Raw genomic sequence first — 15,081 nt, forward strand, 5'->3', positions numbered from 1 at the left:
TGATTTCTTCTGTTTTTATGACTTCAGGTCTTATGTTCAAGCCTATAATCCATTTGGAATTAAATTTTGCTTATGGTGTGCACATGATTAATTTTTGCATGTGACTGCCCTGGTTTTCCTACCACCATTTTACAGTGAATGCCGTTGCTTATTTGTCACAAATTCACTGTCCATATAAGTTTGGGTTTATCTCTGGGCCCTCAATTCTATTCCATTGATATATTATTATTCCAATATTAAACATTTTTTATTACTATATCTTTGTAATAGTGTTGTGGAATTTACTATTCCCATCCTTTTTTCTCAGGATTTCTTTGCTTTTTCAGGATTTCAGTAATGTCTGTTCTTTTTTCTTTAAGAAAATATGCATTTTGATAAGGATTTTATCCAATCTGTACATTATGCTGGGTAAGATGATCATTTTTAACAATGCTAACTTTTCCAAACCATGAGCCAAGTATTATTCCACTTGTGTCTCCTATTTCTTTTAACAGTGTTTTATGACTTTCATTGTACAAATCTTCTACCTTCTTTGTTTATTCCTATGTACCTAAATTTATGTAATTATAAATGGGATTTTTTTTTATTTCTTTCTCTTCTAGTCTCCTGTTTGCATATGGAAACACAAGATTTTGTATACTGATTTTTTAACATGCCACTTCACTGATTTGTTTCTAATAGTTTTGAATCCTGGTAGTTTAGATCCTGCTCTAAACTCTTGCTAAGATAGACAGGATTCAAGTCACTCAGCCTCAGTTGTAAAAAGGAATGTTACTTTTTCTTCAAAGGATTATTGTTAAGATTTTAATAATGTATATAAAGGGCCCGGCAGATAGTAAAAACTGATAAAATATAACCAATTATTTCCTAGAAGCCACAAAAAGGGAAATATGGAACGTCTATTTCCTGAGTGAACCTCAAGAGTTTGTTTTCAAAGGCAATTTAAAAGTTTCCTTTAAGAAGGAGAACCATGACCATTTCTAATAACCATATTTATGCTAATAAATTATTAGGTGGATGATGTAAAAACACTAATCATAGTGACCAAATAAAAGGGTAGACTTGAATGCCTCAAGTAAAAAGTTGAAATAGATTCCTCTAAGTAAGAATATCAAATTCAGGATATATATAGAAAAATACAAATCCTAATGAAAGAAGAGATTTTATTATTTTACTATTATTAGTTAATATGGCAGACTGCATTTTCTAAATGGAAAATGAGACACAGGATAACATTTCTTTGACTCTTGAGAACTTTGATACCATCATCTGTCTTTTGGAGGGTCCAGTTTCTTACGACGTCTATGATACCTTGAAAAGAGAAAAATATTTAAGATTTTGTACATGTCTCTTGTCAGTGATATACATCTGAAATTTATATAATGTTAAAATGCACTTATTTCAATTAATTCTTTTTTAGAAAATATTTCATGGTACAAAATTACATTTGTTATATGTATTGAAAAGCATGGTAAAAGCAAACCATTTTTCCATAAATAAAAATCTCCACTTTGTTAATCCATTCTTCTCTGAGATCGTGTGTGAGAAGTAAAGATTTCTTAATGCATTCTCTGAGAACACTACTCTTTATATATCATGTCTAACAGCTATATTGGTAATAAGTGGTTATACATAGTTATAAAATTAAAAAAGGACTTCTAAGAACCTGGCATTTTCCTTCCACAAGGCAGATGCTGTGGGGTTATCGCACTGTTAACAGCCTAAGTGAAGTTATTCATTAAAATACTCAGTAAGATCTAACGCATCCAAGGTATATTGTTTTCTAAAGAAATTTTAGTAAAACTGCATAGAATAACATTTATCATAGAGTATGTTTTGATATTTCCGCCAGGAACATGGATACAATTGCACAGGCTTTTTTCCATTTCTTCCCAATTTTTTGGGGGGTGGGGGTGGGGGTTCACACAAAAAGCATAAGAACTGGAGTACTGTAAAGCTGTGGATCTTTATGGTGATATGAATGACTGTTTGAAAGAATAACTTTGGCACAGTTATTACTTTTCACCCAAGAAAGCAGTTTACAAGGATGGCTTTGATTTATAACTAGTAAAAAAATGGATCTTAATTGAAGAGTCAGTTGCTTCTTCAAGGCAAATTTTCTTCTGTGGTTTCATAAGGATTGTTTCCAACCAATAATACAAGATAATCAGTATAGAAATAATATCTTTACATATTTCAGTGTAGAAATAATTGGTACTGTTAGAAGTTGTGTAACATTTCCAACAGATACTGCTGGTTTTTCACTAGCTGCAACTAACTTATTAGCTGGCACCTCTACCTTGAGACCACTGATTTAACTCTTATTGGATGCCTACTATGCATCAACCATTGCTCTGGGAACTGTGAACAATCCACAAAAGTTCCTGTCTTTGTGTCACTCTAGTGACAGATGGAGTGGTTTACCATCAAGTGATACTTTGTTGATACGTTTATAGGATTGTGTTATATTTCAGAATATTATCATTACTTTCCAGATCCTTCTTATTTTCCATCCAGCCTTTCTCAATTCTTCTTTCTTTCAACATAACTTTACATTTAGTGGAGCTATGTTGTTTTACTATTTTCTTATTGAAGAATATTACAAATAGTACAATCACTCATTTAATTAATTTATTCATCCCTTTAAAATGTGTTGAGCATCTACTATATATGAGGCACCATTTCCAGTGTGTAGTACACAAAACAAGACAAAATTCCTACTCACATGAAGATCACATTCCAAAGTGCAGGATAGGAAAAAGGAGCATTAAGTTGGCCAAGGCTTCAGTGAGTAAAAACCTGACAAAGCCAGAGAACTAGCTTTGCTGATACCAGCAGGAAGAATGAAGAGGTATAATGGCACTGAAGGGAAGGAAGAGAATGTTCAAGGAAGAGTAAAGAGGCCAAGTCGCTGGGGCAAAGTAAACAAGGAAGAAAACAGTAAGAAATGAGAGTGGAGAGGTAGTGGGGTCAGGTCCTGTAAAGTTCTTGTAGAACTTATTAAGGTATATATCTCCTCCGAGTGAAGTAGGAAGCCACTGGAAGGCTTTTAACAGAAAAATTACAAGACCCAAGTTTTAACTGATTATTTTGTGTACTAAGATCAAGCGCCTATCAAAGGAGCGGAAGGGCCTATACAAAGAAAACTATAGGACACTGCTAGGAGAAATAGGAGATGGAAGAAATGGAAAGATATTCTCTGCTTATGAACAGTAGAAGCAATGACAGAAGGGAGACCAATTAGGAAGCTACTACAAAAAAACCAAACAAATGATGGTGGTGTGGATCAGGATGGTGGCAGAGAGAACAGTGACAAGTGATTAGAATATATTTTAGATATAAAGTTAACAGGATTTGTTCAAAGACCAGATGTTAGGTTCAATGCTAAGAGAAGAGTCAAGAGAGGCACCAAGGTTTCCTGTCACCAGCAACTAGAAGAATGGCTAGCAGTAGCTGAGTTAGTTAGTGAAGGCTGCAGAAGAAGCAGGTTTATGGGGAACCATTAGAAGCCTAGAGACATGTTAAGTTAGGGATGCCTATAAGATAGGTCAAGTAGGCAACTAGTTACATAGAACTGGATGTCAGGCGGGAAACCTTAACCAGGGATAGATTTGAAAGTCATCAGCATGCAGTTGACATTTAAAACCACAAGAGTGAAAAAAAAAAAAAAAACCCCATAAGAGTGGGTAAAGTGACTATCTTAGAGAATAGGACAGAAAAGAAGAGATCCAAGGACTGATACATGAGGCACTTCAAAATTAGAGGGACGGATGAAAAGGAATCAGCAAGAGAAACAAAGGTAGTACATGAAATTTCAATATGCATAAAAGACTTTCAACAAAACCAGTAAAGTTGACTCCAACCAAAGAATAACAAAAATTGCAAACAGTCATCAGGAACTCTACACTGTTGTTAAAATGATGTGTTCTAGAAAGAATGCCCCATCACCTCTGATTTTTTTCAATTCAGTGAGGAAAACTGACAAGAAAAAGCTTATACATTGATGCTGGCAAAGAGGGCACTGACATGCCCTGCCTCCCAATACTGAAGACCAACAGAAGACCCCACAGAGGCGGCTGCCTCTAGGAATTAAGCCCTCATCAACTACTTACAGCACAGATGTCAAATGTATTAATAAGCTGCTATAGAGAATACAATACAAAAGCATTTGTACTATGACTTCAAATAAATAAAATGTAAAGGCTAAGCTAATTTGTTTGAACATTTGTAACTTCATCAAGTAGGAATTTGCAGGAGCCTTACAGTAATACATGCTGCCTATTCATTCATTCATTCATTCGTTCATTCATTTATTGAAGAACTGGGGTGTAGAGGCTAGAGGTGCAAGGGGTGAGAAGATTCACCAGAGACAGAGTGGAAAGCAGAACAGGCAGATTTACTGAAATTATTGCTAAGGCGGGGGGGGCACAGGCAAGATAGGAGAGGTCTGCTGCGCCACATACATGTGGGTTAGCTCCCTGGCTGGGGATCAAACTTAGGTTGTAAAGATGATATCGCTGTGATTTAACCTTTAGCCCACCAGGGAGGCCTTGTGCTATTTTTTGAAATCATCCTTTCCACAAATGAATATAAAAAAATCATTCAGGCAAAGGTAAAAGGTAGAAACTAAAAATTTATTTTAACCTTAAGCCCAACAGTCTCAGTTTCCTCATTAACTATCTCCCACACTAAGAATTCAAATAGTTCTACCACACAATCTCAGGAAAATGATCCAAAACTCTAAGACAACTCTGAATCACCATCTTCAAGTAAGTAAGATCAACAAAATTAGGAAAAGGCAAAATCCAAACCACAAGTTTAACAGTAACAATTTTAATTTTAGATCTCCAAACTTGAGGCCACTTAATCACCAGTGTTTGCTAGCCACTAGATACTTTGGCATCAATTCGTTAGTCACAGTATCTACGTCATTCTATCTCTGCTTCCAGTCCACCCGCAATGGGTAAGGTCAATAATGTAGGTAGGTTCAGGGCTGAATGAGGTGGGGCAACACCATGGGATCATAAAACCTTAGCTACTCTTGATTAAAAATCTGATAATGAAGAACATCTGAATCAACCTTCTCATTAGCAAGTGAACTTTTTAAAGATCTAAATACATGGAAACATATACTATTGTTTTTATGGACAGGGAGATTTAATACTGCTAAGACATTGTTCCTCTGAAAGTGAACTTCACAAAGGCAGAATTTTGTTGAATGTACTCTCCTTCAAAATTCCAGGTGGCTTTTGTATAAATCAATTAAGTTGATTCTAGAATTTGTAAGGAAGTGAGAACGATTAGAATTGCTACAAAAGAACAAAGTTCAAGAACTGACTCACCTGATTCCTAGACTTTGTTAAAGTCAGGTGACCAAAAATTTACAATGCATAGTATTGCAAAGACAGACACATATACTAAAGGAACAAATTGGAAGAGTTTAGGACTCACATACATGCCAAATGATTTTCACTAAAGATGCCAGGGCAATTCAATGTTGTAAAATAAATATTTTCAACAAATGATGTTGGAACAATTGTATATACATACATGGGGAGAATAATGAACCTCAGTCTATGCTTCACATCATATACAAAAATTAACTCAAACTGAATGACAGCTCTATAATGTTAAAGTGAAAATTATAAAAACTCTGGAAGTAAATATAGGAGAAAGGGTTATGAATGACTTTGGGCTAGGCAAAGACCGATTAATTTGGACATAAAAATGCCTCAACTAAAAAGAAAAATTTGTAAACTTTTGATCTTCAAAAGACACTATTAAGAAAATAAACAAAAAGAAAAAAGCAAGCCACAGACATAAAAAATTCTGGTTAGTATATATTTAACAAATGACTTTGATTCACCATAATAAGACAACTGATAATCCTACTACAAAATAAGCAAAAGAGGGCCTTCCTAGTGATATAGGAGTTAGACTCAGCACTATCAAGCTATAGCTAGCCATTGCATCATGAGTTTGATTCCCTGGCCAGGGAGCTGACCCACAAGGCACAGCAGACTTTTCCTGTCTCACCCGCTACTCCCGTCAGCAGTGTATTTCAGTCAATCTGTCTGTTCTGTTCCCCATTCTGTCTTTGGTGAATCTCCTCACCCCCCCCCCCCATGTTCTAGCCTACACCACAGTTCTTGTATGCATAAATTAAAAAATCTTTAAAAAAGTAAAAAAAAATAAAAAAGGCAAAAGATTTCTGCAGATACTTCACTAAGAAACAAAAAAATATAAATGGCCAATAAACACATGGAAATATGTTCAACCTCAGTAGTCATTAGGAAAACATAAATTAAAACCACAATAAAATATTACCACTTACCCAAAAGAATGAAGAAACTAAAAAGGACTGATAATACCAAGTGTTGAGGAGGATATGGAGCAACTGGATTTCTTTATAAACTGCTAGTGAGTATGTAAAATTGTTCAGCTATTTTGAGAGCTTCTTACAAATTTAAACATGCCCTTATATACAACTAAGTATAATATATATTATGTTCAAGTTATATTATATATTGTTATACTTACATATTATACCTAACATATATATAAACTAATATATAAATCCTATGTATGTACCTAAGAATAGTGAAAATACATCAGTAATAAAACAATTTATATTTGATCATTGATCAATTCTCTTTACAATAGTCAAAAACTTAAAGAATCTGAAAATATGCGACATTTGGTGAACAGACAACTATGTTCTATCCATACAAGGGACTACTACTCAGAAATAAAAGTAAAAAGGGACAAAAGATAAATAAAAATAGAAAGGGTATACAACAATATGATGAACCTTAAAAATATTATGTTAAGTAAAAAAAGACAAGATATGTATCATGTACATATCTTACATATCTGTACATATTATATGTAATATATACACACCTACATACATAATTGCAATACATATAATTTCATCTATATGAAATAATGAAAGAGCACATCATAAAATGCCACAAATTCAGGATTTTCTAAAAAATCATATGCAGCAGATCAGTGATTGCCAAGGGGTGGGGAGACCTACAGGGAAGAAACTGACTACAAAAGGGTATGAGAGAACTCTTAAAAGATGAGAAAGAAAATGGCTTACACTGTGCAGATATTGCCACATCCCCTCCTGCAGCGCCTAAGTGAGAAATCCTTAGAGCTTGGCACCGTCAAGGTATTGGGCACACGGGAGGAATACGTGGCCCTCCAGGAATAAAAGAATGGCTGATTCTTGAATGGTCACTGTAACTTTTGATTTGTTTCCTGATTCTGCTGACACACAACCTACTAAACCAAAGAAATGTGCTTCATTCTAATGATACTCTTGAAAGGAATGCAGCCTCCTCTGCACTCGATACTGATTTAATTCTGAGAAACTGCTACAATCTTTAGCTACAATCTTTAACTCCTGTATACCAGGTGGCTTGTAAAAGAATGGAGAGAGCAATTAAAAGGATTAGCAAGGCAAAAGTGATAGATAGGGTATTTGTTTAGCACCACTGAACCTTGAATATACAATGGTTTCTCAGGGCCCCAGGTTGGTCTCAGGCCCCTGACGACATCTCAGAAACAAACAAAAAAAATGTATTATCTGTCATGCTTCTATTGAAAGAATCATTGTACCCCTATATTTGCTTGCCAAGAAAAATTGTATAAATGCTCTGCACTCTTGAAAATAAATTACATTCAGATATGCACTCCTAGAAGTCATGTCTGTCACTCAACCTCATCCTGTGCCAGAATTGCAATCCCTGAAACTTGTCTCCTGCTCCTGTTGCGCTGGTCCGCGGCAAGATATCAAATAAATATCAGTTGGCTGTTTACAATCATACATAGGCTTATTTAAAATCCTGAAAGATGATCACTAGGATCAAAAAGATCCCCTTAAGCAAAATTTTCCTGTTTCTACAAAAGCCAGTATCTGGAGTTTTGCTGCTGAGCTCTTTATTATAGTAAGTTTAAAAGAATCTAGTCTATCTAATTAAAATATGCTTAAAACTGAAATTGCCTAGTAATCCTATTGGGACAAGATATACCAGGAGATTAAATTAATTAGCAGTCAAAAGCTAATTAGCATTAAGATTAAATAAGTAAGTAAGATTAAACATAGATGGGATACTAGGCATAAATGTCGAGAGGTAACAGGCTTGGCTTCATGACTCCCTAATGGGGCTTTCCTGGTGGCACAGGGGTTAAAGTCAGTGCTATCAAGACGAGTTCAACCCACAGCCAGGGAACTAATCCACGGGGCACAGCAGACCTCTCCTGGCTCACCCACTGATCCCCTCAGCAGTATATTTTAGTAGATGCACTGTTTACTCCCCGCTCTAATTCTGGTGAATCCAGTCACCCCCCTCTACCTCTGGCCCACAACCCAGCTCTTATATGCATAAATAAATAAATCTTTAAAAAAAAAAGTCTTAGAATGAAGTTCTGAACATGATGTATAGACTGTAAAGCAGACCCCCGAGGAATCTCTTATAATTAAGGGAGGAAAAGTTCCAGATCCAATTATCTACCTGCTTCCAGGATTGCATCCCACCAGAGATCTTCAGATTCAAAATAACCAACCACAGATTCACCTACCTTATTCCCAAATCTGTTACCCACTTGCACGCACACCACCAACCACCCAAACATCTGTTAGGAAACTTGAGAAGTGTCAGATATCTTCCCATTAATACCCAGGCAGGTCACCTACTACTGTCCATTAAACACAGGCCCCACATTATTTTCCTCTTTTCTATTCCCTTTGCTGGTCCTTTCATTTAGATGGTCAAATTTTCACATGTACATTCATAATAGTTCCCAGCAAGTCTTCCTGACTGGAATCTTTCCATATATGTATGTCCTTATCTCAGATACAGCACCTACTTGGTTTTCTTTTTGGCATCTTGCTTCTTAAAACTTGGCAATGTAAACAAAATTTAAATTTAACACAACATAAAACCCTCTGAAAACCTTTCCTATACTCCAACTCCTATTCTGAGTTCGAGACAATTCAAACTATCTCCAGCATAATCTATCTCAAACACTCTTCTACCTCGGAAGCCTTGTTCTCATTCTTCATGGGTAACTCCTAACCATTCTTTAAGCTTCAGTTACTTGACTGTTTCTTTACTCTATCTTCTTTCCTTGACTATTATCAACTTGTAAACAACGATTATGCTTTTGATCACCCAGCAGTTAATAGAGCAGCTTGATGAATTCATTAATTCCACAAACATGTGCTACCATAAATGTACCAACCCAATGCAAGTTACTAGGTGACTAGGTGAAAAAGAACAATGCATGCTCAAACATAACCAATTTAAAAATGTTATCTCTTAGTTTGATAAGGAATATATGAAAGAAAGAAAAATCAAAAGAAAGCAAAACTTTGGTTAACTTCTACCATTAAAATAAAGGAAAAGAGAAGTATTATTTCTTTTTTTTTTTTTGCTGCTAAATACAATTTAGTACATAATCATGCTTGGTATTAATTTCTCCATGAACAATATAACCTCAAAAGTTTGTTAATGCAGGGAAAGTTATGTGTTCCTCTACAATGTTTAGTGGGAATTGAAGAAAAGAAAACTTACTGTCCATAAGGATACCAACGGTGCTTAGTAGTAAAGAACATTTTGCTAAGTTGTTCTATCATGGGTCCTTGTTCAAAGTGTTCACCTTTTTCTTCCAATCTGGTTTTTAGTACTTGATCATGTGTTTCTTCATTATTATGTACAGGGTCTGGTAGAGGGATAGGCTACAAAATAATCAATAATGAAAAGCATCAAAATATAGGAGTGCTAATCAGCCTTTGATTGAATTTATATAATAATTACACTCAGTAAATGATCAGAGTTTCACCTAGTTATATTATTCACTAAAATCTCAAATATTTTCTTCTTATATCAAGTTTTGGGTTTCTTTCCCAACAAATTCCAACAAGTTATTTAAAGCTATTTTCCCCCAATAATAAAGCATTTATTACTATAGTTTCTATTTCTCAAAATGATAAATTTTTCCCATTATTATTTTTTAGTCTCTACCTTATATATCATTAAAATGAGATACAATGAAAAATCTTTTAATGAAATGACACTTCTTATATCCAATGGAAGCAAGAAAAATTTCATTGTTTTCATTTTAAGTGACTGAAATGCCATCAAATGATAATTTCTGGTAATCTGAGTATTGTTTTTCCCCCAAAGACATTAATCTCATCTTTTCCCCAACACAGAGTGATAGGTTATATTCACATCAGTAACAGTAGCTCACTAATGCACTTCAAATCTGAATTTATTATCAGGTTTTACATCACATACTACTAATGATAATTACTACATTCCACCACTGTATTAAATTGTATAGTATTTACTTCAGCTTATTACATGAAACAAAAACATCAGTTAAAAGAATAACAGCTAATCACAACCTTGACAGAGTGTAGAAAGGTGCTCTACAAGGATAACAAACAGTATGAGTAAAAAAGAGAATTTAAGATAACGCAATAAAGAATAACCTTTAAAAAAATGGATCTCCATGCTTAGTGAAATAAGCCAGAAAGAAATGGAAAAATACCGGATGGTTTCACTCATAGCAGGAATATAACGGGCCAGGCAAGAAAATAATAATAACAATGAACAGCTGTATACCAGAGACATTTTATGGGGGTGGAGTGGGGAATGGGATCAAAAATGGGGGGAGGGAAGTACACTGGACTATGGTGATGGCACACGGGTGATCTGGTGATGGGAAGCCCAAGGGGATTACAACTGAGATGGAAAAGTCCACAAAAAGATGTAAAATAAACTATTATATATAAAATTTTAAAAAAGATCTCAACAAACCAGACTATTAAAGGCTTTTGAAGTGAGAACTAACATGGTGATGGCACATGGGTGAAGTGGTGGTGGGAAGTCCATGGGGACTGCAATTGAGATGAAAAAATGTACAAAGTGAAGAATAATGTAAATATATAATAAAAAAAAGGGAAGCAACAATTTGACATAAGTAAAAATAAGGAACCACTTGAGTGTGGAAGGAAGTAGATGAAGTATAATGAAGCATTTAACAACTTAAACATTGATCTCTGATTCTGGCACTTACTCTCCATGCCTTTGGATAAGTTCTCTAAGTTTTTAATTTCCCTTTTTTATAAAATGAGAGAAGTAATATCTATTTAATAGGGTAGGATTAAGGATCGAATGAAAGAATAACATTGAGTTTGCTTAGCTGTTTCTCACACTGTAAGAATTCAATAATGGTAGGTAGTTATTAGCATTTCTTTAAGGCCTCCAAACAGGAAAAGTGATGTGAATTTATCTTAAAGAATAAATACTCTCTACTCATTTAAGTAATGTTAAAAGAGCACCTCTATAAAGTGAAATATTAATGTAATTAATGTAAGGTGAACTATTAATAAGTGTCTTTGCAAGTATTATCAGACCCTGAAGGGTACCAGCACATATAAGACTAAAGCCTATAAAGTTTTTTTCTCTATTATGTTATTATACTTGTTAAAGATCAAATGTTTTCAATATTATTTAAAAAGCCAATATTGTCAAGTGTCTCTCTTGATTCTCTTCCCATTCCCAAACAGACTCGATTCTAGTATATTAAAAATTCTCCCAGCTTTGCATAATTAAAAACATTATTCTTCCAGGTACATAGATAAAAAGACAATGGAATTAATGGATTCTTTAAAGTCTGTACCAGAATCTCTGACAGACTCAAAATTAATATTTAGATAGCATTTATTCTCCTTGATCAAGCTTCAAAGAAAGGGCACATGAATGGTAAAGTAAAAAAGAAAAACTAAAATAAATCTAAAAGTCAACTTTTGGGCCCTCCCTGGTGGTGCTTTGGGTTAAAAACACAGCACTACGAAGCTCTCTAACTCAATCCCCAGGCAGGGAGGTGGCCCACATGGAGAGGCAGACTTCTCTTAACCCCACCCGCTATTCCCCTCAGCAGTTATATTTCAGACGATCTGCCTATTCTGCTCACCACTATCTCTGGTGAATCCTCTTAACACCCCTGCACCTCTGGCTTGTACAGAACTGGGGTTCTATAAGCATAAATAAATAAATCCTAAAAAATAAATGTCAACTTTATAAAAACATTCAGAAATATCATCCTGAATTGTATGCCACATGCTTTCCAGTTGTCTAGACAATCAAAGGATCCATTAGAGAGTCCCTATTTCCAAACTGCACAAAGAGGAAAGTCTAAATTTTATGTCTTATTCAAGAATTTTAATGCTATATACCATCTTCATGAGATTTGTAGATTTGATCAAGACTAACATTCTAACACTAACATGATTTCAAGAATCTAATTACATATCCCAATTCATAACGTATTATTTGAGAAATAAAAAATTCTCTGCTTTCCCATGTCAATGTCTCTTAGCCATAAAACTGATTGAAACCTATAAAAAATAAACTCACTCATTTAATCAAAAACTTGTGGTGCATCTACCAAGGACAATGTGTTCCATATGCTATAGAAATAGCAGAGAACAAAACAAACAGAAGTGCTTTTTAAATTTTTTCTATCTCTTATCACTAAAATATAAGCTTCATGAAAGTAGGGCTTTGTCTGTTTTGAGTCTTCTATTTTTATGACACTGACTCAAAAATTTAAATCAATGAGGATTATTGCCTGTGATATTTGGCTAGAAATCAAAGCAGGCAGACCAAATGGTGAGGTTAAAAAGGGAGCAAAGATTAGCAAATAACATTAATCTACTTTGACAAAGCAACCAGGACTCTGGCTCTAATATGATTTTTTTTTTAATGGCACTGTTAATGCACCATGTGAGGGTCTCCATGGTGGTGCAAGCGTTTAAGTCTCAAAACTATGAAGCTATCACCAGGCATTACAACACGAGTTCCATCCCTGGTCAGGAAGGTAACACATATGGTTGCAGCAGACCTCTTCTGTCTCACCTGCTGCTTCCCGCAGCAGTGTATTTCAATCTGCCTGTTCTGCTCCCTACTCTGTCTCTGGTGAATACTCTCACAAACAACTCCCCCACATCTCTGGTCTACATCCCAGCTCTTGCATGTATGCATAAATAAATCTTAAAAATAAATAAATGCATCATGTGATGACTTGAATTACTTTCTGTGCAAAAAGCAAGTAAGACATTACCCAATATAGCAAAAGGAGGCTTAGAGATGTAGGCAAAAGCATTTCAAATAATAAAAACATTTAGGTCAAGCGAAAACAATTTCTTTTAAGATTATTTATGCATACAGAACTGGGTACAGGCCAGAGGCGCAGGTGAGAGAAGCCACCAGAGTCAGAGTGGGGAGCAGCACAGGCAGACTGACGAAGTACACTGCTGAGGGGGGCAGTGGCAAGACAGGAGAGGTCTGCTGCACCACGTGGTCACACCCTGGCCGGGTATTGCAGCTGCAGTGGCTTTGGAGAGCTTCATAGCACTGTTTTGTTTATAATTTTGGTTTTTTTTTAATATATATAACAGTTTATTTTTATATCACTTTGTGCCTTTTTCCATCTCAGTTGTAATCCCCATGGGCTTCCCATCACCAAATCACCACAATCCAGTGACCTTCCCTCACTACCCATTTTTTATCCCATTCCCCGCTCTACCCCCATAAAATGTCTCTGATTTATACAGTTGTTCATTATTATTATTATTTTCTCCCCTGCTCCTTTATACTCCTGCTATGAATGAAACCATCCAGTATTTTTCCTTTTCTTTCTGGCTTATTTCACTAAGCAAGATCCCTTCCAGCTCCATCTATGTTGCTGCAAAAGGCATGTTTTTTTTTTTTTTGGTTGCTGAGTAATATCCCATTGTATATATGTACCACATATTTTTAATCCAGTCATCTACTTTTGGGCATTTGGGTTGATTCCATGTCTTTCCTATTGTAAATAAAGCAGCAATAAACATGGGGGTGTAGGTGTCTTTTTGAATCAGTATTTCTAAGTCTTTTGGGAAGATACCTAGGAGTGGGATTGCTGGGTCGTAGGGAAGCTCCATGTTTAGCAGTTTGAGGAACCTCCAAACAGTTTTCCATAGTGGTTGTACTAGTTTGCATTCCCACCTGCAGTGCAGGAGAGTTCCTTTTTCTCCACGTCCTCGGCAACATTTGGCCTTGCTAGTTGTTTGAAGATGTGCCATTCTCACTGGGGTGAGGTGGCAGCTCATTGTGGTTTTAATATGCATCTCCCTTACTATAAGTGATGAACATTTTTTCATATACTTGTTGGCCATCTGCATTTCCTCTTTGGAGAAGTGTCTTTTTAGCTCTTCTGCCATTTTTTGATGGGTTGCGTATTTTTGTTGAGTTTCATCAGTTCTTTGTATATCTTTGTCATCAATCCTTTATTGCTAGCTTTGTGTAAGAAAATTTTTTCCCAATCAGTGGGGTGTCTGTTTGTCTTTTGTACTGTCTGTTTCACTGTACAGAAGCTCTTTAACTTGATGTAGTCCCATCTGTTTATCCTTTCCTACCCTATCGTTGAGTTGGGTGCTGCATCTTCAAAGATGTTACTGAGGTGTATGTTGTGTAGTGTTTCGCCCATCTTTGCTTCCAGGTAGTTTATGGTTTCCATTCTTATGTCTAGGTCTTTAGTCTACTTCGAGTTGGTTTTTGTGCATGGTGCGAGGTAGTGACCTAGTTTCATTTTTTTGCATGTAGCTTCCCAATTTTCCCAGCCATAGTGCTAAGTTTTTAAACCACTGTGCCACAGTGCAGGCCCCAAGCTAACATAAATTATGTTAAAAAAAAACAAAAACCCTCCTTGATCTATTACCTAGCTTTTGAATAAATATGGAAAAAATTGAATTGAGACTACTTAAAACCAATGCCCATAGAGGCCCAATAAAAAAGACTGACCTTGGCTCTCCCTGGTGGCACAGTGGATTAAAGCACAGCACTGAGAATCTAAAAGCCGCTTCCGCATGGGTTGGATTCCCACCTGCCCCGGAGGTAACCACATGCTGTGGCAGACCTCTCCTGACCCACCCGCCGCTCCCGTCAGCAGTGTACTTCGTAGATCTGCCTGTTCTGCTCCCCACTCTGTCTCTGGTGAAACCTCTCACCGCCCCTG

General features: G+C 35.8%; 1 protein-coding gene across 1 annotated transcript in view; it reads right to left on the reverse strand.

Annotated features, from left to right (window-relative positions):
- Positions 1-1,149: 1,149 nt before the first annotated feature.
- Positions 1,150-15,081, reverse strand: part of MRPL42 (mitochondrial ribosomal protein L42) — a 24,398-nt gene continuing 10,466 nt past the window's right edge. The window contains exons 5-6 of the mRNA XM_004675812.2: positions 9,588-9,751; positions 1,150-1,311 (exon numbers count right to left, since the gene is read on the reverse strand). Of these exons, the coding sequence (XP_004675869.2) occupies positions 1,266-1,311; positions 9,588-9,751 (210 nt within the window). The 3' untranslated portion in view covers positions 1,150-1,265. The remainder of the gene's footprint in view (positions 1,312-9,587; positions 9,752-15,081) is intronic.

This window comes from Condylura cristata, unplaced genomic scaffold (genome assembly GCF_000260355.1).
Source record: "Condylura cristata isolate star-nosed mole 26May11 unplaced genomic scaffold, ConCri1.0 scaffold00004, whole genome shotgun sequence".
NCBI classification, from domain to species: domain Eukaryota; kingdom Metazoa; phylum Chordata; class Mammalia; order Eulipotyphla; family Talpidae; genus Condylura; species Condylura cristata.